Genomic DNA, 24,916 nt, shown 5'->3' on the forward strand with positions numbered 1-24,916 from the left:
CCCATGAATTTGTCTGAATTAAAGCAGTTCTTCAAGGAAAAGTGGGGTAAAATTATATGGTAAGATTTATAAAAAATTTAAAGAAGTTTGATTGCAGCTATTACTGCTAAAGGTTATACAACCAGTTATTAAGATTAAGGGGGCAATTACTTTTTCACAGCAGTAATATGGGTGTTTGTTAACTTTTTTCATTAAATGAATTGTTAAGAGCGAGGTCGGAGGAGAATGGCCAGACTGGTTCAAGCTGTCAACAAGGCGAGAGTAACTCAAATAACCACGTGACAACAGTGGAATACAGAAGAGCATCTTTGAACACTCAACACACTGAACCTTGAAATGGATGGGCTATAGCGGAAGACCAATAAGTCGAGTAAATATCTAATAAAGTGGTCACTGAATGCACAATGCCTCTATTTACCAATGTGAATGAGTTTCCCAGAGCATGATCCTCTCAGCATATATCACCTGTTTTGAACTGCTCTATAATGTGCCTCTCCTGAATATCAATGGTTCCAATGTACTGTAGCAGTGTATATCACCCAGTGTGTGGACCAAAAGATTCTGACATTATAACTTACCAAGGGCATGGTGGAATAATTGGCTTAATCATAAATCACACTGAGAATTAAAAAAATCAGTTCCAATGGAAATACACAATGGGTCCATTATCATATGTCAGGATGTTTGTATTTTAATAAAGAAATTCAAATAATTACAAAAACAAGAAGAAATGGGGTTCACCCACTTGTGATTGGTCAAAAATACGATAATGTGTTGCAAACAACAAACAATAATTCACTTTATAACTGCCCACTAAAAGGAAATTACAAAAACCTGACACTTTCTTAAGTTTTCTTCTCTCCATTGCATTATGCTGTCTATCTTCCCACCTTTTCCCATCTGTTCTCTATTATTATTTCTTAATTAAACCTGGAATAATGTGTTGCTCAGACATAGGTTCTTTCTTTGGGTAAGACTCTGGATATGCCATTGTTCATTCACCCCTCAAATCCATGATCATAGTGAGATGATGGACCTTGAGTATATAAAAAACTATGAAATACAAACTGCAGGATGGCTGCCCTTTTTCAATGTACTGTAAAGAAAGTTGAACAGAAGGGCAATATGATAGAGGGCAAAATATCATTTCAGCAGCTGCAATTTAACAACATTAAGATGATATCTATGAAGTGGGTCTTTGAATCGTGAAATTATGAGGGTGGAGTCACAACAGCTTTTAACATTTGTTTTCGTGCCACTAAAGTGGGTCCCGTTGGTTTTGATTTACAAAAATAATCAAACAAGTTGGCAAAAGCCAAAGAGACGATTTACATAACTGTTTTCGTGATGGGGTAGAGGACAAGAGGGCAGGCACATAACTTTCTAGATTTTTGGTCTGGCTGAAAGATTAATATTCGTACTTGCTATATTTAAGCTGTTCACTAAATGGCTAACATTTCCTGTTTGTTTCATGTGTCGGGTGAGATAAGACTTTGCCCCCAAAACATTTTGAAAAAAGTAAGACACAAACTATTTTCTTCATGCTTTAACTACCTCATATGCTTGACAAGCAGGATGTTGAGCCAGAGAAGCACTTGAGAGAACTGGCCTTGCTTTGATGTGGAACCAAGAACTGAAAAGGCTCTTTGATTCCAGTAGGGACGATACTTTGCAAAACAACCTTCTAATCTGTCGTTTAAATACGGTATTCAACACATGTCCAATAAAGCACAGCGACACCACAGTATACAGGAACTGGAAATGTGAATTACTTCATCAAGCTGAAGAATTTTTGTGAGAGCACACAATGGCTTGCAAGTGGAATTAGCATCATCAGATGACAAATGATCACATAATTACAAAAGGCGACACGAGATGACCAAGGGACGTGTAATTGTGAAATGGTAAGCTCTCTAAGTGCTATTCTCTATCCTTGACACAGAATGTGTATGAAGTAGTAATAGAAATAAGTTACAGGTTCAAGGTGGATTTTCTTAGAACTGCGTAATCCGTAAAAATATCGATACGCATACAATTTTTATGGCTCTTCGCCCAGAAGCCAGAATGTCCTCACTAGGCCCTTTCCCTGTGGAGAAAAGAAAATGTCTTAGTTCTAACAGTGATATGAATGACAAATCATCAAAGCCATAACTCTCTCTCTCTCTCTTTCTCTCTCGCTCTCTCTCTCAAGTGTGCATGCAGTTTAATTCAGGTAAAATTTGTTATCAGTCACCAAGTAACTATTTTAGTCTTGCACTATACTTGAAATAGAAACAAGCCCCATTCTTCTTTAAAAATGATGAAGTTCTGACTCAGATCATATATTTAATGGTGAACTATGTTTTATTAAATAGCTTCCTTGTGTGGCATAGAGTAGCCTTCTATTATCCAAATTACACAACTGTACTTTCCTCGAGGGTCCTGAATGTCCCTGGGTTTGATTTGCACTTCATTATATGTCGCTCTGGATTAAATAACTAAAAAACTGTAAAATAAAACAGTAAAATGCCTTTAATGTAAAGTAATGTAACAACATCTGAATCTTTTGGTGAGACACTGGTTGTGGCATTGTAAAAAGACACTGCCATTCTAAAAATAAAAAATAAAACAACAGTATGAAAACATCTTACCTTCATAGGAATGTCTCCTCTCAGCTCCAAGTGAAATGTTCCAAATTTATCAAGGAGGGCCTTGGTTGCACTGCTTACATGGATCTTGAGGGCTAAGCAACAGTATAATACCATAAAAATGTTAACGTAAAGCAAAGCTGCTGGAAGCATGGGGGTACAGTATATTTCTGGGGTAGGTGTGCACGTATGTAAATATATACAGAGACATACTATGAATTTAAGCAATAACTAGCACGTCCTGGAGTGAGTTATTGCTTTTAGAAAAATGTTTACTAAACATTTTAATAATATAGATCTTATAGACACAATCCAATTAAAACAGTTTTTATGAACAATTTCATTACAATTATAATTTACAAGAAAATAGTTCCTGCTGGTGCCAGATAGTGCCAGGTGGTTGCTATGCAACATTCGTAAAGTCTAACGTTGGTCTGCCAAACTCGCTAGCTAGTTCGGTTGCAAACACTTCTTGATGTTTATTTGTATCTTCCCATTATGCAAGCACCGAAAAACGGTCCACAAGTTTCCAAGTTTCAGTCACCCTAAAGCTGCCTGCATATGGACAAAATCAAGACCGCATCAGATAGTTTCTGAATCACGTGAAAGTGGAGGCAGTGTATTTCTCTGCATCTCTGCTTGCTTGCAAATTCTGGGCAACATTGTTGCAAGGTGATTGACGTGCATGGCCAGCGTGTAACGGGTTTTCCACTTTGACTTGAATGGCTGCATTTGAACTCACAGCAGTAGTATATTGAAATCTTATCACTGCTATGGACCAATCAGATGGTGAGTTTTATAAAGCCATAAACACTCACCGAGCACTTTATTAGGGACTTTATTACTTACTGTATTACACCCACTTATTCATGCGATTATCTGATTGTGTGGCAGCAGTGCACTGAATAAAATCATGCAGATACATGTCAGGAGCTTCAGTTAATGTTCACATCAACCATCAGAATGGGGAAAAACTGTGATCTAAGTGACTTTGACTGTGGAATGATTGTTGGTGGCAGACAGGGCGGTTGAGTATCTCAGAAACTGCTGATCTCCTGGGATTTTCACACACAACAGTCTCTAGAGTTTGCAGAGAATGGTGCAAAAAAGAATCCAGTGAGCAGCAGTTCTGCAGACAGAAATGACTTATTAATGAGAGACATCAGAGGAGAATGGCCAGACTGATCAAAGCTGGCAGGAAGGTGGCAGTAAACGCAAATAACCACACATTACAACAGTGGTATGCAGAAGAGCATCTCTGAACATGCAACGCATCAGAACTCTAAGTGGACAGGCTACATCAGCAGAAGTCTAAAAATAAGTCTAATAAATACCTAATAAAGTGCTCACTGAGTGTATACCTACTGTATATTGAGCAATTTCCATTTCCATGTATTATTCATACATCAATATGATATTGTTCTGATATACTGTAGATGGATTTCTGGCTACATTTTAATGATGGATGGAGCACAAAAAAATCTATTCCCTCATTAAGTGTGTCCTGAGCTCAGAGAGAATGGGCCCACTGCCCATTGTGCCAAGGCTCCTGTTCGTAGTGTGTTGATGTGAATACACACAGGCAGACTGATGATATGCATATAAACAGACAGCTATGGTGACAGGCAGAGCAGACCTACGGGACCCATGGGACTCCATCCGCGAGGCAGTGTTTACAGTGTCTCCAAATAAACAATAGCGTGGCATTTTCAGTCCAACCACTCCCGCCACACAGGGACCTAAAGCAATTATAAAACAGGTTATCCATTTGGCATGCAACCATCAGATTTTAAGACTGTTAATTATGCTCCTTAGTTATATTGTTACTCTCCTTTGAAAGCAATAATGTTTTTTTTTTGTGTTTTTTTTCAGTTGCTGTGGGTAAAAGTATCTGCTAATTCCATGTAATGTAATAGCGGATAATTTGTATTTCTCAGATATTTAAACAGCTAGTATATAATACATATTTTTCATTTATAAACAGAACAGTGCAACTGATACTGTTCAGATATATCCAGTTAATGGTTACCAGCCTTAATGGTTACCTGAATGGAGTCCAATGCGAACCTTTAGCTGTTGGTTTGGCACATGCTCACTTTGAAACTGCTTCATGGCATGTACAATTGCTAAGGACATCCTGGCTATTTCTTTAGCGTGGTCATCGCCATTTCTAATAGGCAGGCCAGACACGACCATGTAGGCATCACCAATAGTTTCTACCTGAATACATTAATGATATAAAGGAGTGGAAATCAGTGAAACAGTTTCTTAAAGGCTCTTAATTGCAAAGTGTGAATATTTAATACAGTGCCAAAGGATCACAGGGTTCAAAGTCACTCTCGTCAGATGCATTAAACAGAATACAAGATGTTTCACTACCTACACTAATAATCAGGGTCAAGTAATACATTTCAATGACTTTTAATGCACCCGTGTGTTTGATTTTTATTCCAATCAATCGGCTCACAACTTCAGTTACTAAAGGTCCATAGGTCTGCTTCCATGTTGAAGCAGATTTTACCACAGTGGTTTTGCAAATTACCGTTTGCTTTATCTGAACTCTCAGAACACATTCCAATGGATTAGTCTCAGTGGCCTGCCGGCTATACTTACACATTAAGAACTTCAGCAGTAGCCCGATCAGTAAAAAAGTACTGTATTTCAAAAGGATTCATTTAGCACAGTATCTGAGAGCTGATCCAATGAATTAAAGGCCTTCAAAGGAACATGGAATAGTCTTTTTTCTAACATGATCTGTTTCTGACAGAGAGGAAATCATGTGTTGAGTGAAAGTCTAGTCTTATTAATGAATAGTTGTACTTATATGAATAAATGGGTATAAATGCTGTAACGTTACCTTGTAAACATCATGGCTGTCGATGATATTGTCAAAGAACGTGTACAAGTCATTCAGCACATTAACCACCTGAAAGAAAATATCAATATTTAGTATTTTCACATTTTTAATATGAATAAGGCTATGATTTCTGACTTCTTTTATCAACCTATTCTTCATCATCCCACAAGAGGTACTGTAGATAACCAATTCCACTTTTAAGCAAATGACATTGTGAAGACCTTACCCATCCCTGTCATCTAAATACACGACTGGTATTACACCTGGGACCTTGTGTAGCCCAGGTGTACTGTACAGCTGGATTTGACTGGAGGTAAAAATACCTTGATCCACAGCCAACGCCCAGCCTGGGATTTAAACTCCTGACCTCAGTCTATAGTGCTGTGCTGTAAGGTCAGGGAGGATGACCTCTGAGTTCACTGAAGCCTGGGGGCACTGACCCAGGGTTCAAACAGGATCTCATATTCTAAACCTGCTGGGAATCCTGGACACAGCATCAGTACCTGTCATTTGCACAGTGCACTTTTTGTTTTGTCTCTCACCTGAAACCCCACAGTTCCCTTCTGTGGAGACACTTACGTACTGCTGTTCCATACCGAGACTGACGTTTTGCCTGGAACACCTTGGCTAAAAGCTTTTATGATCACGGGCAAGCTCATGACTCACTAAAATGTGAGCATCTGAAAGGTTGGCAGCTTTACTTTGAGTCAGGTCTGGCTTTTGCAGATTTCCCCACAATTTAGAGACGCGGTTATAAACAGTGCCTAACCTCCATGGGGGAGATCCTGGCAGACATGGCTGTGAATCCTTCAATATCGCTGAAATAGATGGTGACGCAGTCGTAGGTCTCAGCTCGCGCTGCCTTCCCAGCTATCAGCTGGATGGCAACCGGTCTGAAGTTAAAAGGGAGAGACACTTCTGAGAGACAGACAGATGGGCTGAAAGTTCTCGGTTTAAAAACAGCTGCGCTTTTGATATGCGTGTTTGTCTCTCGGTTGTCACAGCGCCTGTCTCAGGTGGTGTAGGTTGTTTGTGAGGGGAGGGGGCTGGTGGGAGGGGAAGGTAGGGAGTTGCTGTGATCAGACTGCAAGCTGTTTTTGAGACGACTGACATTTGACATGACAATGCAGTCAGACCGGGGAACAGTGTACCCTTCGTTAGGTGAACTGCGGAGAGCTCGGGTGAAGAAATGCTAGGATAATGCATTGGGGGGGGGGGCTGTCGTTACCTTGGCAACATCTGGGTGAGGAGGCTCTCAGCTTTCCTCTTCTCCTCTAGGAACTGCGCCGTGCGCTCATTCACAATCTCCTCCAGATTATTGGCGTACTGCTCCATACGAGACAGTAGGTCATCCAAAATGTTGTCGCTCCCTCTAATGTGTTTTTTTTATAACAAAAACAGAGCCTGGGTTTTTTCCAACAGACAACATAGTGTAGACTGAAGTGAAGAACCAAATATCTCAAATAAATAGTAATAATAATAACAATAGTTTTTTACAATCAGTTGGCACTAAATTCTGAACCTTGAGGTCATTTTTCAAAACGTTCCAACACTTTTTTCAATTGCTTGGATGCAATATACATCAAAATAATTTGTTCACTCAGTCAAATCATTGCGTCTAACTATCAATGAATCCAACCGCTCAAAATTATAATTAACTGTAACATTATTCTTCATGCATAGTTTTATGGAAACTGATTAGAGTAACACCATTCCATGTTTAGATTACAAATATTTTAGGATAAAGAAATCTATTGACACAAATTACTTTGGAACATGAACCAATTACCACTAACCAATAACCAATTATCATTGGATGTAATATTTAATCACCATCCTTTATCACAGGGGTTTCAAACTTTTTAGACACATTTGAGCTTGCCTCCCAGGATGTTCACTTATGTCCTATCTTACTATACAGTAAGAGAGGACATTTCTTTGGCGGTTGAGCCTGCCTGAGAAATTAATTCAAGATTTTTGAAAATGAATGCATTTTCTTGTCAAAGAAATTAACAAATTATGCACAGTTTGGTCCACATAGAGTGCTGTTTTGTGAAGAGTTCTAAAGATGTAAACTTGGTATTAAATTCATTATTAAAATTAAATGCTTATTAGCAATTGCAAAAAATTGTAATAACACAATAGATAACATCTTGCTTGAAACCACTGCACATTAAGAAAGCAGTTAGCATTTTTGTCATTTCCAAATGTCAGTATTAGTTTTTCATTTGATGTTAGGACATGTTTGCTACGCATCGTGTGTATATTTTTGTGGCCTTGTTATTCTGTGAACGCCAGGTTCAAATCGCCATGCTCACAAATACAAAGTAGTATTCACTTCTTCCATTTCATTGTTTAAGTTGATTTCCACATGCCTCATTTTAATCGATTGCCTAAATGTTTGCCGAAGCATATAGTGCGAACCATAGTGCGGGGCATGCTCCTGACAGCAGCAATCGCTCAGCATGGGATCTGTGCTCACTGTAATGGGGCCTGACAGCCATATTCTTGTGGGAGAAACTGGATGTCACCTGGTTCTCTGGAGCAAAGCTGTCATGTGCAGCATTTGTTTACCTTGATAAAGAGCTGTCAGGGCTAACAGCTATTAATGGCACTCTGTCTCACACTCCTTCAGTGAGTACTGATGGAAGCTGTTCCATCCTCTGTCTCACACTCCTTCAGTGAGTACTGAGGGGACTGCTTGGTCAGGTGGATATAGACAGGAAGGCTAACAGTGATGTGGATGTGGAGCTCACCCACTGGGACACAGCCTCTTCACCACCACCTTCAGGGCTGAGAAGTCTGGCCTGTCCGCAGGGTTTTCCCTCCAGCAGCTCCTCATGAGCGCCTCCGCACTCTCCGGGCACTCTGCTGCGTCTGCGTGGGGTCTAAACGGGCTGCACCCCCCCGCCCTCACTCTCTCCACGATCTCTGAAACACACACCAGTGGCGGCCGGCTCTTACTGGCTGCAGAGCCGCCCTGGCAAGCAAGCACTTTCTGGGCACTAAAGCGGCCAACTTGCACCACTCATCACTCATCAAAATGTCAAATATCATTTAAAAAACTGCATTTATATAGCGGCAGCGCTTTTATCCAATTTACAAGGAATACACATTCACCCATTCACACACACACACACACACACACACCAACTGGCTGCCATGCAAGCAACCCTCCAACTGCCAGACGTCCTCCTGTGCTAATGTCATCTCATCTCAACTGCCAGGTGTCAGTTATACACTAGGGCCCAGCCATAATAATGTTTCACAATGTTGGCAGATGAAAACCTAGGACAACCCATGGCCAGTAATGGGCAGTTAGGGTTGTTTTTCTCATCTCATGTACAGGCAACTCATATACAGACAAGCAACTGAAAAATAATGTTACCACACTGTGTGTGCTTAGCCTGAAAGTTGTATGTTTACTATCATCTGTTGAATGCTCTGTCCATGTTAGTGTTATTTAGGACTATGTATGTGAGAAATTGGTTTAATTTCAGTCCTAATTTATTTTGGCTCATGGCTGGCTCTCATCTGTGCGGTCCTGTGAAATATGGTCACACTTTGTCGGATGAAATTAATCAGTGACTGACAGCAATGGATATTGGATATGCTACAAAGGCAGGTTCACTCATCCATTACATACATACCCCTTGACTCCCCCGCCTATAAGCAATAGAAGACGTGAAATACAACATGCGTGACAGAGTGTCAGAGATGGGCTGAGTCATATCTGGTCTCTGTGAGGAATGGTCGCACAAATCTGCGTGCCTCTGGCCTTCAGGACGCAGCTGGGGATGAAGAAGGGGCCACACCGGTACACAATCTCCTGGACGATGATGCCGAAGCTGTAAACGTCGCCCTTCTGGGTGCCCTTGGGGGACCCCCGGTGCCTCAGGAGCTCTGGTGCTGTCCACAGTAAGCCTGTGGGGTTTACAACAGCTGCTGCGGATCAAAATGACCCCACAAAACATTACTTCTAATCACAGTAATCAGGATCTTAATAATGATAATCACTGCTTAGATGTCTGACTAAAGTAGCTTCCATGTTAATATATGCATTTGGATTTTCGCAGATACTAACTAGCTAATCACAGTGGCTTATCACCGTGATTAATCTGGCCTGCAGGCTGAGCAGAAGTAATGAATTGGGCAGGACTGTGGGCATGCACTCATAGGCCATCAAAGGAGGTGGCTGTGGGTCTGAATCACAAGCACAAAACATTTGTCAAGTGCAAAACAAAATTTGTTGTTGATGTTTCATACCAGGTACTCAAGAGCGCCGTGTATATCCCCAGTAAAAAAACAGAGTTAATGGCGTGTGAGTGGCATGTAAAATGTCAGCTGTATATCAGCCGGTAAATGAAAACCTTCTTGCTTCCTGCCGCTGCTGAGTGGAGGATACTGTATTTGCGAGGCACTCACTCTGCCAGTCACAGCAACCTCTCTCCGTCTCTCCCCCGGCCCTGCACCTCAGGTGGCCGAGCGCGTAGTCGGTGACCTTCAGCACAAACCTGCTGTCCACCACGCAGTTGGAGGAGGACAGGTGGCCATGGGAACGCAGGGGACTGCGGTGCAGGTAGTCCATTCCCTGTGAACGAACACAAACACAGTCACACTGTCCCTGGCTGTTTTTATTGGACAGTGTAGTGTAGAGAGATAGGAAAATGGGGAGCGGGAGAGAGGGAGAAACGTGAGAAAAGATCGCACGGCTGGAGTCGGGTCTCCGACGTCACAGCTTGCAACATGTGGGTGGTGCTCTACAGGGTAAGGCTTTAAAAGCCTACCTTTGCGATGTCCAGCATCAGGGAATACTTAAAAGTCCAGTCAAGTTTGATGGAATTATTTCTCAAGATGTCCTGAAATGGAAATCGCACCATGGGATTAAGCCTCCATCTTCAAAGATTAAAACCAGCTGAGTGACAGACAGATAAAGTAACTTAAAGGGCACATAGTATGCCCACTCAGCACCTTAGTAGAAAATAAACATTTGGAAGGACACTCCTGGGAAAGTGCTTAGTGTGTGCTGGCCCTTTAAGGGGTGATGAATAAATGTTTGGCACAGACAAACAAACATATTCCCTGGGGCTTATTTACAGAACAGAAACCAAGTATCTGTAAAAACATGAAATTAATTACCTGCAGGCTTCCTTTGGGACAGAACTCAGTCAAAAGTAAAAAATGAGGAGGATCTAAACAGGCTCCGATGAAGCTGGAGATGTTTGGGTGGATTAAATCTTTGCACTGTTGAGAAAAGACACATATCAAAACACAAAAAATGTGCAATAGCACTTTATTTGAAATCCCACGTCTATAAATATTTGTCTATGCCATTCACACTGAATCATTAAAAGCCGCATACCTGTTTCAACTCTGTGATTATCTCTTTGTTCAGGTTGGCACTTTTCACATTCAAGAAGCGAATCGAACACACATTCTCCTTAAAGGGTAAAAAATAAGAGTAGTCACTGACAATTAGCAACAAGTGCATTGTTATTTCTTTATTTAGTTCTTGTGAGACTGCACTGTCTCATGCATAGCAACGCTTGAACTGTGCTGGAAGAGGAAATCAGCATGAGACTGACCTCATACGCTTTGCACCTCATGTTTAGCCTCCCAGACCACAAATTCAATACAATAATCTACTAATATTTGTGCTTGTCATCCTTAAAATGTAATGAGACGATCAATACAACTGATCAGTGGAGCAGGTGCAGATTAGAACCTAATCACAAGTAACGAGCAATGCTAATTACAACCCTGTAGAATTCATTCTCTCTTTCTCTCTCTCTCTCCCTCCCTCTGGACTCTTTCCATTCACTTATCTTTCACCTCCTTCTTCCTTTCCTTGCTCCTTTTTTTGTAGCTCCACCCATCAGAGGAGGCAAAAAAAGTGAGAAAATGTGAATTAGGTGAATGGAATGTCCTTGCTCCTTCAAATCTCAGTTTGAAGCCAGGTCAGTTACAGACATGGTATATGCATGGCAGATGGGGAGAGGTGGATCATTTATATGTCACGCATTCTAAAAAAATACTTATGGCAAGGAAACGCTAATGTTTTCTTGCTCAAGAAAACTTTGGGAGCCTCCTAACTTTCGCTTCTAGCTCTTATAGATGGCAGACCTCAATCGATTTCCGGGTCAGGCAATGAACACACACTCACACAGCACAATCCCTGGCACTGCTCTGAAGGACAATAGGACAGTGGTCAGGCTACTCACTTTATACACCGCAGTCCTGTGGCATGGGAGCTGGCCCTCTGTGTTACCATCCACTGCTTCCCAAGACGAGGGTATTGATTTGCTTTTGAAGTAAGTCACCTTGTGCAAAAGATCATCTGTATGTATAAAAACTGACGGCTGGTCTACAACAATGTGAAGGTATGTGTCGTATCATTTCTCATTACAATGTAAAAAAATGTTGTTCTTGTCCATGACAGCTTTTAGGATAGTATATTTTATTATATAGATAGTATAATGTTACTATATAATTTTATAGCTGATAAATGGTATAATAGTAAAGTTTCAGTCTATAATATTTTCTCTACTACACTTAAATCTGACAAGGCAGTCTGCATGTCTCCAGTAATACTAGAGATGGTGCTAGAGAAGCCAGGCCATTCACCTGGCATGCTGAAGGGGTTGTGCATGGCTCTGTCATTATAGTGACCTCATTGCAGCTGACCTTCCATGACATCATCGAAGCCTTCTCCTGGAGCTTGTATTTCCTGAACAGAAATTGGGGTTATTCAATTCACATAAACAATTAATTACCATATATATTTATTCATTCCAACCTGGAGTTCCTTTCTTGATGTTTACCCAATTGTCACTCTTATTGCTGAAGTTTGTGTACTGACCTAAGGGACAGTTTTAAACCCTATTGGAGAATGGCCAGGGAGCAGGGGAGGGGTGGAGGAGGAGAGGGGTTTTTTATCTCTCTGCCAGAATAAAACGAGAAATGTTTTGACTCCTGGGTAATTCATAGTGGGGTAATTACGGTAATTAACAGCACATAAAAGCTACCTGTAAAGGAGACTTATGCTGATTGTCCCAGCAGCCAACAAGCTGACTATCAGCCCAACAGCAATCATCAGGATCCTTTCTGCAGAACACACAGAAATGCTTCCAGTCATTTCTAGGTGGAAAACCCAGATTCATCTAGTAAAAGTCCTCCCCACGTTTTTGATCCAAGATTTGATAAGTTGCCAGTTTATAGTCCAGTGCCTATGCACGACTGAAATCGGACAATATTCATGCAAAAAGTATAACGCACTCCAGTCACCCACAGTATAAACCAAATATCACTGTGACCAGTGAGATCCACTGCATTTTGTTGCTCACAGCGACGCTCTGTCAATGGACTATAGCCTGGGCTTAATTCTTCAGGTGGTAGAACTAATCAGTGAAATCAGCTGGCTGAAGATTCAGATGGAAACAAATGGCAGGACCTTTTTATTTTTAAAATTTTTGCCCCATGGACTTTCCACCTCAGGTCATTTCATATGGTCAACATCTTACATGCCTTTAGATTCTATTGCCTACTACGTACTGCACTGCCATTGCATTCTTCCTCTTGATATGATTTGAATTCATTCAGTGTTGTAGTTTACTTAGCCCAAAGAGGACATGCAAGAGTAAGTCAGAAGGAATAATCTCACGGTAAACACGGTGACAGTGTGACTATCTTCTTCAGTTCCAAATTTAACAAAGGCACTACAATTTGAGTACTTAGCACTACGTGCCATCACACTGATAACCACAATTACAGATGCAGTATAATGCAATATTACGTTGTCAATAACCATTTCAAAAAAGAGCCAATATCTATATTAGGACCTGTCACATAAATTTGTCCAAACTCACTTGATTTAAAATAAGGTTTGTTGGAAGAGGGAACTTTAATAACTCAATATTATTACAGAAGATGCATATTTCAACACAGAAAGAAATGGCAGTTCTGGCCTGGGAGGCAACTGTAAATAATTTACTCTGTTTCTCTCACCTTTGGCAAAGAAGGACCGAGGCCAGAGATAAAATGAGTTTTGCGACCTTATTTGAGGTCCCAGCAGACAGATGCTCACAACAGCGTCATCCAGCAGGAAAAAAAGTGTGCTAAGATATAGCAAGGACACTGAGAAAGAGCTCTAGTGACCCCTACTGGCAAGCCACCATACTACAGCCATTTAATGTCCATGGGAAAAACGAAGGAATTTGGAGCAAAGTGGGTTCTGTTATCATAATCTGTTATCATAATCATATTTAATACACTGTATTACTCCTTCACACGTTCTTATCATAATTCTAACTTCATTGACTGTGATTAAAAACAGCATGTACTCCTAAGTGGGCTTGTGCAAGTGTAAACTCCACATGTATGGTACCAGCGTGGGGGCATCGCCCTCCTCTGTATCCACACCCAGGGGTGTCCAAAGGGGGGGTCGTTCTGCCTCCTGGCCATCTGATAATGACCCCCTCCACTTGTTCAAAAGTTTTATTTGTTCCACAGTAACTTGCAACAACCTATAGAGAGGAAAGGTTACACATACATACAGCATTTAATATAACAGAATATCATTTTTAGTTTCACCTTTCTGCTTAAAGCAGCATTAAAATAATAGAATAAGCTACATTTTCAATAGTGCAGTTAATTCAAACATATAGCGATGAATTTAGAACTTCTTTCATACAGGGAATACTGTTTGACTGTTTATGATGTCATGGACTTATGGCCTCTGAAAAGAAATGTCAGATAACTGATATATGTCACCTCAAACTCCCCGCTGCTCTGCTGGAAGTGGTGCATCATGTAGGCCGACTCCCTGTCTCCATTATCATCGATTGTCACGTCACCCTGAATGCCTGTATCAAAGCAACACGTGTTTAAGGCAGGGCTGCCATGCCATCAGAGGAACTGTGGCATAATCTCTTAGCTGTGGTTATTATAATAAATAAAAAATAAATGTAAATTTCCTAGCACCGGTTCCCAGTCACCGTGTTTCTGAAGCACAGTCATCAGTCTCCAAGGCCAAACCTGTGATGGTTCTGTTCCACATCTTCTGGGTGATGGCATAGCCATCGTAGGGATCAGCATTTTCGGACAGTGTTTCGTTCAGTGCCTGGGCATACAGCCACACAGAATCATGGGAAAGGGCAGCCAGAACGGACACCTGTTTGTACAAAAAAGCAAAAAGCAAAATGTTGCCTACAGAGATCAAAGAAACTTCTCATCTTATGACCATCCTTTGCAAGCTCTATGAATGATTAGCACATTTCTCTGCATATATTATTCAGTGTAAATCTGTTTAGGGCTCATATATCTTAGATAATACTGTGCCTTATAAAGTGGCTTATACAATGTAATCTCTTCTCAGCAGAGAAAATGCATTCCTGCTTGGTTTGGTAATGGCTGAAGAATGGCTGTGAAACCTGATTAGTGGGGTTGTGCGTTCCTTCCAATCACTTGGCAATCAAGGCATCTGCAAACATCGTGTACCCACGTACACTGAAAACCCCCTTTTTTGTTCAGTAGAGACAGTTCCTCTTGATGAGATTATTGTAAGTATAATTACATATTTGGCAGAGGCTGTTACCCAGAGTGATGTACAAGATTAATAGAACACGACAGATCAAACGCTTGTCACATTTGCGACAAGAACAAAAAAACTGGTACAGAGCAGGAATAATCACAGACCACTGAAAAAATTATGTGAAAATAAACATGCAACATAACATGTACAGTAGCTTGATCCTTTACATAGCACATATCCTTTACATAGCACATTACTTAAATGATTTTATTACCCTTGATTTACAAATATGCCTGTTCTGTCATTGTTAAAATTGTGTTCCACAATGTTCCACAGAAACAGCACTGAATACAGTCAGATATTTTCCTAATGGAAGCCTACCTTCTCATCCGAAGTGTACGTGTAGCCAAAGTCATCTTTCGACCTTCGGATGACATCAGCAGAGAAGTTCTGGTAGCGCTCATCATCAGGTTTGTACAGGGACAGGCGAAAGAGACCTGTGTAAGCCTTCCTGGCCATGGAGTCATATGCATCTCCTGGGATATGTACATGTATGTATATTACTTACAATATTACTGAGAGAACCAAATAGAGATATTAAATATCAATATTTGCATTCACACAACGTACTGCCATTGTTTGATAGCATCAACAAGGTAATACATACATACTGTATAGTTGATGTTGTTGTGAATTTAGTGTTTGCCATAGAATATCAAATAAATGTACGTACTGTACCGTGAGAAATGGTGTAGCTTATGTCAAAGGCGATAAAGTAAAGTGACAACAACAGCAGTTCAGTCAGACAACTCACAATTGAATTAAGCAACATTTCTTGAGGTTAAATGTACTGTAAATGCAAATGTAAATGGAATGAAGGCTCTGCCCCTCATAACTCCCTGTTGTAAGCCAGCCAAAATAACAGGGAGTGACTACAACCCCCGTGCCCCGCAGGGGAGTTTTGAGAAACAGAGCCCACAGGTGGATGCTGGTGTGGTGGGAGTGCAAAAACTTCCAAGAGGTATGACTCGGGAGTAAGCAGGGCAATTATAGCAAATGCAGCAGGCAGCACAGCAAGCAGATCAGCAATAACATGCAAAAGAGCAGTCACAGCAGGCAGCCACTATATGTAGAATGAGCAATGGCGTGAGCAGGTATGATTGGTGGTTTAAATAGCTCATCTTATTAAGATATAAGCATCATGTGAGGGAACAGCACATCTTGAGCTGTCTGTCAGAACTAGCTAGGCAAGAAAAATTGCACCTTGGACCAATTTCTATATACGGTATTTTACAAATTGTGTTTTTGTATGCACTTCTTTTTCAGGACCATTAAAAACTGCTGTTAAAATTTTACATTAGCATTACATTACATAGCCACACCTTAGTGTCCCTCTAAATTTGGGACTAGAAGAGACAATCTGAAAGAACACTGTAAAGCTAATTACTGTGCTGTGGCATGCAATTTAGAAACTTTACAAACCTCTCTTCCAACTGAAATTCCCAAACATATCCTTTTGCTCGAAGAGTTCCAAGCAGAAGAAGACATAATCCCCATTGATCCACCCTTCTTTGTAGGCCTCCATCATAAAGGTCCTCACCATCTCGCCTCGAGCTGAGATTACAATGACTGGAGGGAAACAAAGATGTCAGCTGAGGGAAAATGTTGCCCCTTGGCCACGAGGACGAGGGCATTTTATTTCCCATGAGTACAGTAGTCACTGACGCAAACAAGTGAGCACTCCCTCCCAATCAGCTCCAGAGTCCAGTGGGCCCCAAGAGAGGGTTGTATGAGGTTAAGTGAAGTCTAAAACCAGAACCAAAAGTTATGGGTAAAGTGGGGGAGTTATGTTAACAGAAAAATCCCACATTCTCAGCTATCTCTGCCCAGACAAGTGAAGTGGAATTTCCACTTCTGTTTTATTTAAAAATATCTGCCCCTGAAACCCACACACAACTGCAACTTCCAGTACAGAGGTTATTTGTGTGATATTGTTTGACCATTCTGTATACCCGCTCTGTCACAGAGCTGCTTATTAGGAAATTCACACAACAGGTCAGTTAAGGATTTGACAGTCAGCGCAAACTAGAAATTTTGAAAATGAAGTTTTCATGTGATTGGGTTGTCAATGAAAGGAAAGCTATTTCAAGATTAAAAGCTTACAATGAATAGCTTTCTGAGATTTGTCCCATAACCAGCTATTAAAATGTGGATTATCCAGGACTCCCAGTTTTTTCCTCCATGTCTCCTTAGTGACATGTCAGCTTGACCCAGTTGTGCTCAGAGGGGAGGCTGGGATGTAATTATCCCATCATGCACTGTTGATACAGACGGCTGCTGTAGTTTCTCATATAGGAACAAAGGAAATGGAAACACTGTGAGAAACTGTGACTCTGGCCCCGAACACTACTGAATTCATAACCCATTATAAGTGGGTTCATTTTACTTCATTTTTACAAACGAAGACCAATTCCTCCTTGTGCACAATGATTTACGATTTAGAGAGGACCGAGAAAGCATAGCACGATGAGGAAAATGATGCAGTACACTAAACTATATTTGCTGAAATCAATTTAGAGTTAGAAAAAAAACAATGGACCTTTTTTCTACGGTGCATCCATCTTCCGAACATTCAAATGCACACATCTAAGTGCTTTGATGTACATTCTGTGGGAATAGAAATGTGCCTTATGTAATTAATATCAAAATGCAGACTGCTGTATTGAATGGCAGGAGAAAAGAAGATTATAATTTTTTAATGAATTAGCAGGGATGAAGGCTGGAGGATTAGGGACCACTGAACATACAGTACCTACAGAACGGTCGCAGAAAGCTCCATGAAACTGTTGTACAATAGTATACAGTAGTTTCCCACATCCACTAATCTCTGCCCCATGTGACCACGCGATTGTAGTTTGCACCAAATCACAAGCCGCTGTACCCATGTTCATGCATATTTATTCACTGACATTAACTTAATGTTAATTTAACCTTACTGGCTGTCAGGGAATATTATTCCAATCGTACAGAGAAGCCCTTTCATGCTCCAGATAAAGCACTGTGACCTCTGGATCCAGAATATGGGTGTATCTTCAGCCTATTGGTCCAAGGTTTAACCATAGACTTTCAGAATAAATGCAATAATGCACTAAGCTTGGCACATGTATGGTGATTATTCTGACTCATTCTCATTTCTTATCTCATGACCACCAGTCTGATATCACAATTAATTCACTTAAATCACACAACACAATAACAAAAACATAAATCATTTAAAAAATTAGTCAATAAACTTAGAGTTTTTTCCAGCCAAAATACAATCTATGTCTTCGCTTTAAGTTTATTTACACGTGATCCTCTTTATTCCTGGTAACACTCCCTGAACAGTTGAACATGAAATAAACATGAAAAGTAATATTCTCTAAAGTGTGATTCTCTGGGGAACTAGGACAGTGGAACATTTCAGCTATAGGCTGAATTCAGTCCCCAGCAGGTGCAACCATAATAGAGAGGCATTAATAGAAAGAGTACCCACTGCGTGCTACAGCTGTGACCTCCCTCAGGATGCTCGCAGAGAGGGAGGCGTTTTCTCGCCCATCCAGGTCAGGAAACTCCTTAAATGCGGCCACAGTAATGTTATTATCTTCCGCTGAGTACCTTCAACAGATAAACAACACTGACATGTTCTTTGGAATGTTCTGGAATTACTCTCTCGATAACTTAGCCAAGGGACGTGTACTAATTAATGCAATGAATAACAATCCTTGTTGAACTTTAAAAATATAATTATCGCTTAGTTTTCTGTATCTTGTGAAGTGCACACAATATCTCCAAATTAAAAAGCTAAATTAAGAAAAATTATTATTATTACATGTTCGGACCTAAATTTAAGGAATATTTTTCATCCATATGCGATCAAATTCATTTTGCAATATGAGCACCTAGATCTATCGTTACAGAAAGACATATATATAAAATATATTTTTTCAACAAGCTCTGAAGGTAAATAACTCCTTCCATGCATAACTGTGTGAATGGCTCGGTGATGCTGGTTGGCTGTACCTGATCCCTGCAGCAGGCATGGTCCAGGTGGGCTCGTTGCTGTGGATGATGCCGATGCGCTTCCAGCCAAAGTTCCTGCATATCTTCACAAAGAAGGAGCCCATCTTGGTAAAGGGGCCAAATACTCTGGTGAGGGTTGGGAAGTCCTGTAATCATAGAGTAGAGGGAAGGATAAGGATGTAGCCTGTAGCGTAGTGGTTAAGGTACGTGACTTGGATCCGCAAGGTCGGTGGTTCGATCCTCGGTGTAGCCACAATAAGAGCCACACAGCTGTTGGGCCCTTGAGCAAGGCCCTTAACCCTGCATTGCTCCAGGGGAGGATTGTCTCCTGCTTAGTCTAATCAACTGTAAGTCGCTTTAGATAAAAGCATCAGCCAAATGACATAACATCATTTATTTATTTTTTATAATGAATAACATTTAATAATGTAAAAAGATTAAAAAGATCCAAAAGCCCCTTCGAGTGAAGATGGAGTTCATCTCACCCATCATGTGGGTGATAAACTCTGCCAAGTCATCATCTTTTGAGGGTGATGGTGAAAGATTTATATAGACAAATACACTGGAAGATGGCCAGACTGGGCGAGCCAACTTGGTCAGATTGCATGGGAACCTGCAACTCTTTCAATAATTCCCACAGCATGCTGTGTGACCACAGTAAATCAGCATTTCAGTTTGACACAACTGAAAGACCTACATCAAACTTAGTGAGATGCACTAATGCGCAATATTACAGTGACAATGTATTTATTGATCTTTATTTATCAAGCAAGATCATTTTGTGAAAAACCTTTTGTGTCCTGGCAGGAAGGTCAGCAGGACAGTAAAACAAAGTGTACAATTAACAATTAAATACATCATGAAAACACAATTATTCAAATCCTGGTTAAAAGTAGGTACAATGAACTTTTACAACTGAATGCACTGCATATAAACAGTCACTATCGCCACAGTCACATAAGTGGATTGAGGTTTATATTATTGTTGGGGCTCTCTGAGAAACCACCTAACCGGTGGTTAGTTAGCTATGAAGTTATGAATCATTAAACACATATTTAGTGAAACATGTATAGGCAATTCTTCATGTGCCTTCTAGTGCCTTATTTTTTTTTAATTCCTATTTTTTAGTTACATCCATTGACATATCGCATGTTCCATTATCTTCAACTTGGCTTGACAAACTGATAGTGAGCACTCCTCATTACCCTCAGTGCTTGAAGCCATACTGTACATGTCTATACTCACAACAATCCTCAATAAAGGGTCCCTGTCCTACCCTTTCAAACACAGCTGTTTGGATCAATCCGTCAGACTGATAATTATTACATTTCCACCGGAATATTCCCTTCCGTGATACACCTTCAATGGATTTGTGTTCATCAGCGAATGATTTCTAGTGCCAGAGTAACTAGCAGTACTGTACTGTATGTATTATTCACAAATCATACCTTCTTCTCCAGAAACTCCTGGTCTGCACAGATGGGGCTGACCACAGCAATGTTCCAGTAGGCTGCAAGTCTGGCAATTTGGGAACACACCTCAGAGAAAACATAGTATTAGTATTGTTAGTAACAGTAGTAGTAGTGATAGTTGTATTGGTAGTAGCAGTAGTTGTAATAGCAGTAGCAGCAGCACCAGTAGCAAATGGTTGGCATTTATATAGCACCTTTATCCAAAGTGCAGTACAATTGATGCTTCTCATTCACATTCATACGGACAAATTTGGGGGTTAGGTGTCTTGCAGAGAGACACTTCGTCATAAGATGACTGGTCTTATCGCCTGATCCAATGTCGCCCCTAGTAGCAGTGGCAGTAGTAGCAGTAATAGTAGTAGTAGCAGTAGCAGTAGTGGTAGTAGTATTGGTAATAATATTAGTAGTAGCAGTAGTAGTAGCAGTAGTAGTGATAGTAGTAGTATAAGTAGCAGCAGCAGGATTAGCAGTAGTAGTAGTGGTAGTAATAGTAGTAGTAGCAGTAGAAGTTATAGTAGCACCAGTAGTAGTTGTAGTAGTAGCAGTAGTAGTAGTAGTAGTAGAAGTAGTAGTAGCAGCAGTAGTAGTTGGAGCAGTAGTAGTAGTAGTAGTAGTAGTAGTAGCAGTAGTAGTTGTAGTAGTAGTTGTAGTAGTAGCAGCAGTAGTTTTAGTAGTAGTAGTAGTAGTAGTAGCAGCAGTAGTTGTAGTAGTAGTAGTTGTAGTAGCAGCAGCAGTACTAGTATACATTAGGAGAGAAGCTCTGATATAAGGGCCATACCTTTGAGCAGCAAGGCCCTATGAACGCGCTGTAGTTGCGCTGGTGCTGCAGACTGACGACCTTTCCCGAGCCCCTGACTGCGCTGCACTCATCATCCATGTAGTCGTACTCCAGCCGGTGACCTGTGCAGCGTTTCAAACATCCAGCCTTTTTCACATGCCCTTCACACGGGCCTTTGATCAAGCCTCTGTGAAGTACACTGCCCAGCACAGCACGTCGCTGCAATGATTAGCTTCTGCATGTATGTTAAGAAAAGACTCACAGAGGAGCCTTCCTTGCAAAATAGATATATGCCCTCTCATCATCGTAAAGAATCATGACCTGCAGTTCTGCTAAACGCATGAGGACAGGAACAAACCAATTTGTGGAATTACTCTTATGAAGGAGATACCACATAACTGAAGCAGAATGACAGAAATATGTTGTGAAAGCTATTGTGTTCAAGGTAAGATAATCAAAAGGAAACGTTCGGTACAGTACCTTCACATTCTTATGAGCCAGACAAGCGTGAATGTCTAACAGCCATAACTACTGCGATATTAAGCGCTATTTACAGCCTTGACATGAGATATGTTCGTTTTACAGGATCAAGCCTCTGCAAGAAAGTCCGAATCATGGGTAAAGAAGTATGTGTTTTGGGTCCTGGAGTGTAGAATATTAATCTGTGCAATGCTATTGAGGAAATGTATGTGGATGAAATAACCGTTGTTCTTAAGGTTGCGTTGTTCAGAAATCAAGCCCCCTTTGCCAGGGTCTACCACGAGCAGGAGTGCACATGGAAGGCCAAGCTACTGTATTTCTGGTTATTGTATTGTTTTTTTGTTTTTTTTTCATCAGATTTTTTAGATAAATATTGAGAATAACAACACCATTTTAAATTAACTAAACACTCAAACTAACGAAACCAAGCGGTTTAATCAGACCGAAACAGGTATACAGACTGCAGCCAGTTGGTACTGAGAAAATACTGATAATTATGACGTTTAAAAAATGGGCATACAGAGAAGCAACATAAAAAGACTATTATGAAAAGGTTTAAAGGAATACACCAACATTTTCGGAAATACAAGTTTTTTCTGACTTACCCCCTACCCAGCTGAAGACAGAAGGATACATGTGTGTTCAGAGGTTATAGTTCCAACATTCTTAACATCTCCGAAAACGTCTTCACAATTATTTTTTCCCTTACGTGTATTTCAAATACACGTGATACCTCGTGTAAATAAGAGGACTTCAGAGTCGGTGTAAGGTGTATTTCTTCACTTTGAAGAAGGTAGGCTACTGACTTCAAGTCTTTATGCTAAGCTAACACGTTACGCTAACATGTAAACCGAGCCAGTGAATGCACAAAAATGAAAATTAAATCTAACATCTCCTGCAAGTCTGGGTAAGGTATGTTTCCCAAAATGTTGGTGCATTCCTTTAAGAACAGGTCTACAATTAGGAATGAGGAAGTGATTACAATTAATCTAATTTAATGCAGCTACTAGAGACAGTACAACTCATGCATGTGCATATAGTCAGTGCACGTAGACTTTCTTGTATTTCTGACCTTGTAGTAGGTCTGGACTTCTGTTGACCGCATCTATGGCAACCAAAGCTCCTGCTCCAATTCGTCCCACGCTGAACGATAGGGAGGTGTTGGGCATAGAGAGCAGTAAGGTGAAAGTCATGCACCTTCCCAGGGGTACGAGATGCAAGAGGACATCCAACCACAAAGCTATGCAGAGGAATTTGCTCATTTTCTCCATGTCTATGCAAAAAACATAAAGATTATCATCAATGTAGAAAGAAGGGGAGGTGGGAAAATAATATTTGACATGTGGTGATCTGGAACATAATCTGTACTTAATGCTGGTTCTTCCTGCCACATTTGTTCATTTGGAAAGAAACAGACTGTCACAGGGGTGATACTGGGGTTTGATATTTTTTTCCAGTAATGGTTAATAGCTATGATCTGATGCAAAAATAAATCAGTCAGCCCTATGCGTGTTTAAGAGATGCCATTTGATCATTTCGACAGCCATCATTTTACACAGCTTGGTAATTATTCCCCTGCAGCCAAAATGTTGAAGAGGCAAAGTAACACCACCAGATACTGTACACCGCAACAAATTAATCAATAGGAATCATATCACACAAAAGGAAAAATAATTAACACCAGTTTTCTAAATTATCATGAAATTGCCCAATTACTCTTGCTATGAAGTTCACTACAGATAATATGGATGGTAAGGTTGTTGTTGAGGAGCAGGGCTCAGTCAGCTGCATGATTGTATTTGAGCTGTGACTAATGCCCATCACTGCGAAGCAGCTATTACAGGGAAATCCAGTCATTTCACACATACCTGTATGAAAACTAGTCTTTTAAATATGTGTGAAAGTTAGGGTCATATAAGAAATCCATTCACGTAATAAATGTTAGCTAATCATTTAAAGAGGAGTTAAATTAACGTGTTGTTATATTTTTAGATTAGAATGAGGCCAAGACATGTACGAATGAAAAACATAACAGCAACATACATACCTGAATTTCTTTAATATTCATATATATATAATATATATATATATTCTTTAATATAATATATATATAAGTAGGGTATGATTTATAGTTTCCTCAGTGTCTGCTTCAGTAGTTGAGTTTTTGGTCCATGACTATTGTTCATCTAATACTTTCTGCAGGTAGACCCATACAATGACACACATTATCAATGTAAGTTTTTACAGTTGAAACGCAATGGTACTAATATGTATTCATGCATATTTACAGATGTAAATATTCATACTACTACATACTACATGATTAATAACCATTCAAAATCACTTATTATAGCTGGCATAAACTGAACCTGACAAGTCCTTTCTTTTCTTTAAATGTCAAATGACCAATTAGGCATAGCAAGCTGATGCAAACACAAACACACCAATAAATCAAGCACACCTTCACCATCAGGAATATTAAGAAGACATCGTACCAGGTCTGGTGTCTGCCGGTAACTCCAAATCATTCTTCAGCACTTACATGCACTTCTGAATCCAGGACTCACGGTAGATTGGACTTGCTTGTGACGTGTCCATTTGGGACCTCCTACAGGATGTTGTTTAGTTGTTTTACATGAGAGTGTAAACAGTTCACATGAAGATTTATGGAAATATGCCAGACTATCAAAAGTATTATATTAAACAGTATTACCCTGTTTATATTGAAGAATTTGACTTTTCTCACAAAGGAATTAAACATTCAAATGAAATTAATTAATGCTGGTCCTTGTCCTCCAACAAAAAATGGACCATTTGTCTTTCATGAAAAACTTTTTTACATTTCAGATGAAAGTTAAACTATACTGTATATAGATGGATGAATGAATGCATACCTTCTAAGAGGGAGGGTATTTAGATTTTGTGTTGTTTTGACCAATTAATTGATGCGCAGGCTCGATGTGCAGCTTGCAATAGTAACTCGAACACTTGAATGGATATTGGTGGAATGCAGGCTATCACAAAGGAGTCAGGCAAGGTGGCAGTCACTGTTGAGAATTCATTTTTGCACAATCCAGTCCACTCACTCTTTCCACACCACCATGTGTACAT

The 24,916-nt window shown here is 40.2% G+C and overlaps 1 protein-coding gene across 1 annotated transcript; it reads right to left on the reverse strand.

Annotated features, from left to right (window-relative positions):
• Positions 1-760: 760 nt before the first annotated feature.
• si:dkey-37g12.1 (atrial natriuretic peptide receptor 1) lies at positions 761-22,998 on the reverse strand. The gene is made up of 26 exons (XM_061246907.1): positions 22,878-22,998; positions 21,326-21,447; positions 20,524-20,613; positions 19,076-19,221; positions 18,549-18,670; positions 16,496-16,642; positions 15,395-15,549; positions 14,518-14,653; positions 14,254-14,345; positions 13,868-14,006; positions 12,510-12,588; positions 12,109-12,211; positions 11,706-11,804; positions 10,847-10,924; positions 10,556-10,728; positions 10,272-10,374; positions 9,910-10,075; positions 9,256-9,408; positions 8,241-8,415; positions 6,713-6,856; positions 6,254-6,377; positions 5,485-5,553; positions 4,673-4,847; positions 4,268-4,366; positions 2,631-2,722; positions 761-2,086 (listed from the first exon to the last, which is right to left on the reverse strand). Exons 1-26 carry the CDS (start codon positions 22,996-22,998, stop codon positions 2,039-2,041), a joined length of 3,150 nt encoding a protein of 1,049 aa, XP_061102891.1. The 3' UTR covers positions 761-2,038.
• Positions 22,999-24,916: the final 1,918 nt, after the last annotated feature.

The sequence above is a fragment of the Conger conger genome, chromosome 6 (assembly GCF_963514075.1).
Source record: "Conger conger chromosome 6, fConCon1.1, whole genome shotgun sequence".
Taxonomy (NCBI): Eukaryota; Metazoa; Chordata; class Actinopteri; order Anguilliformes; family Congridae; genus Conger; species Conger conger.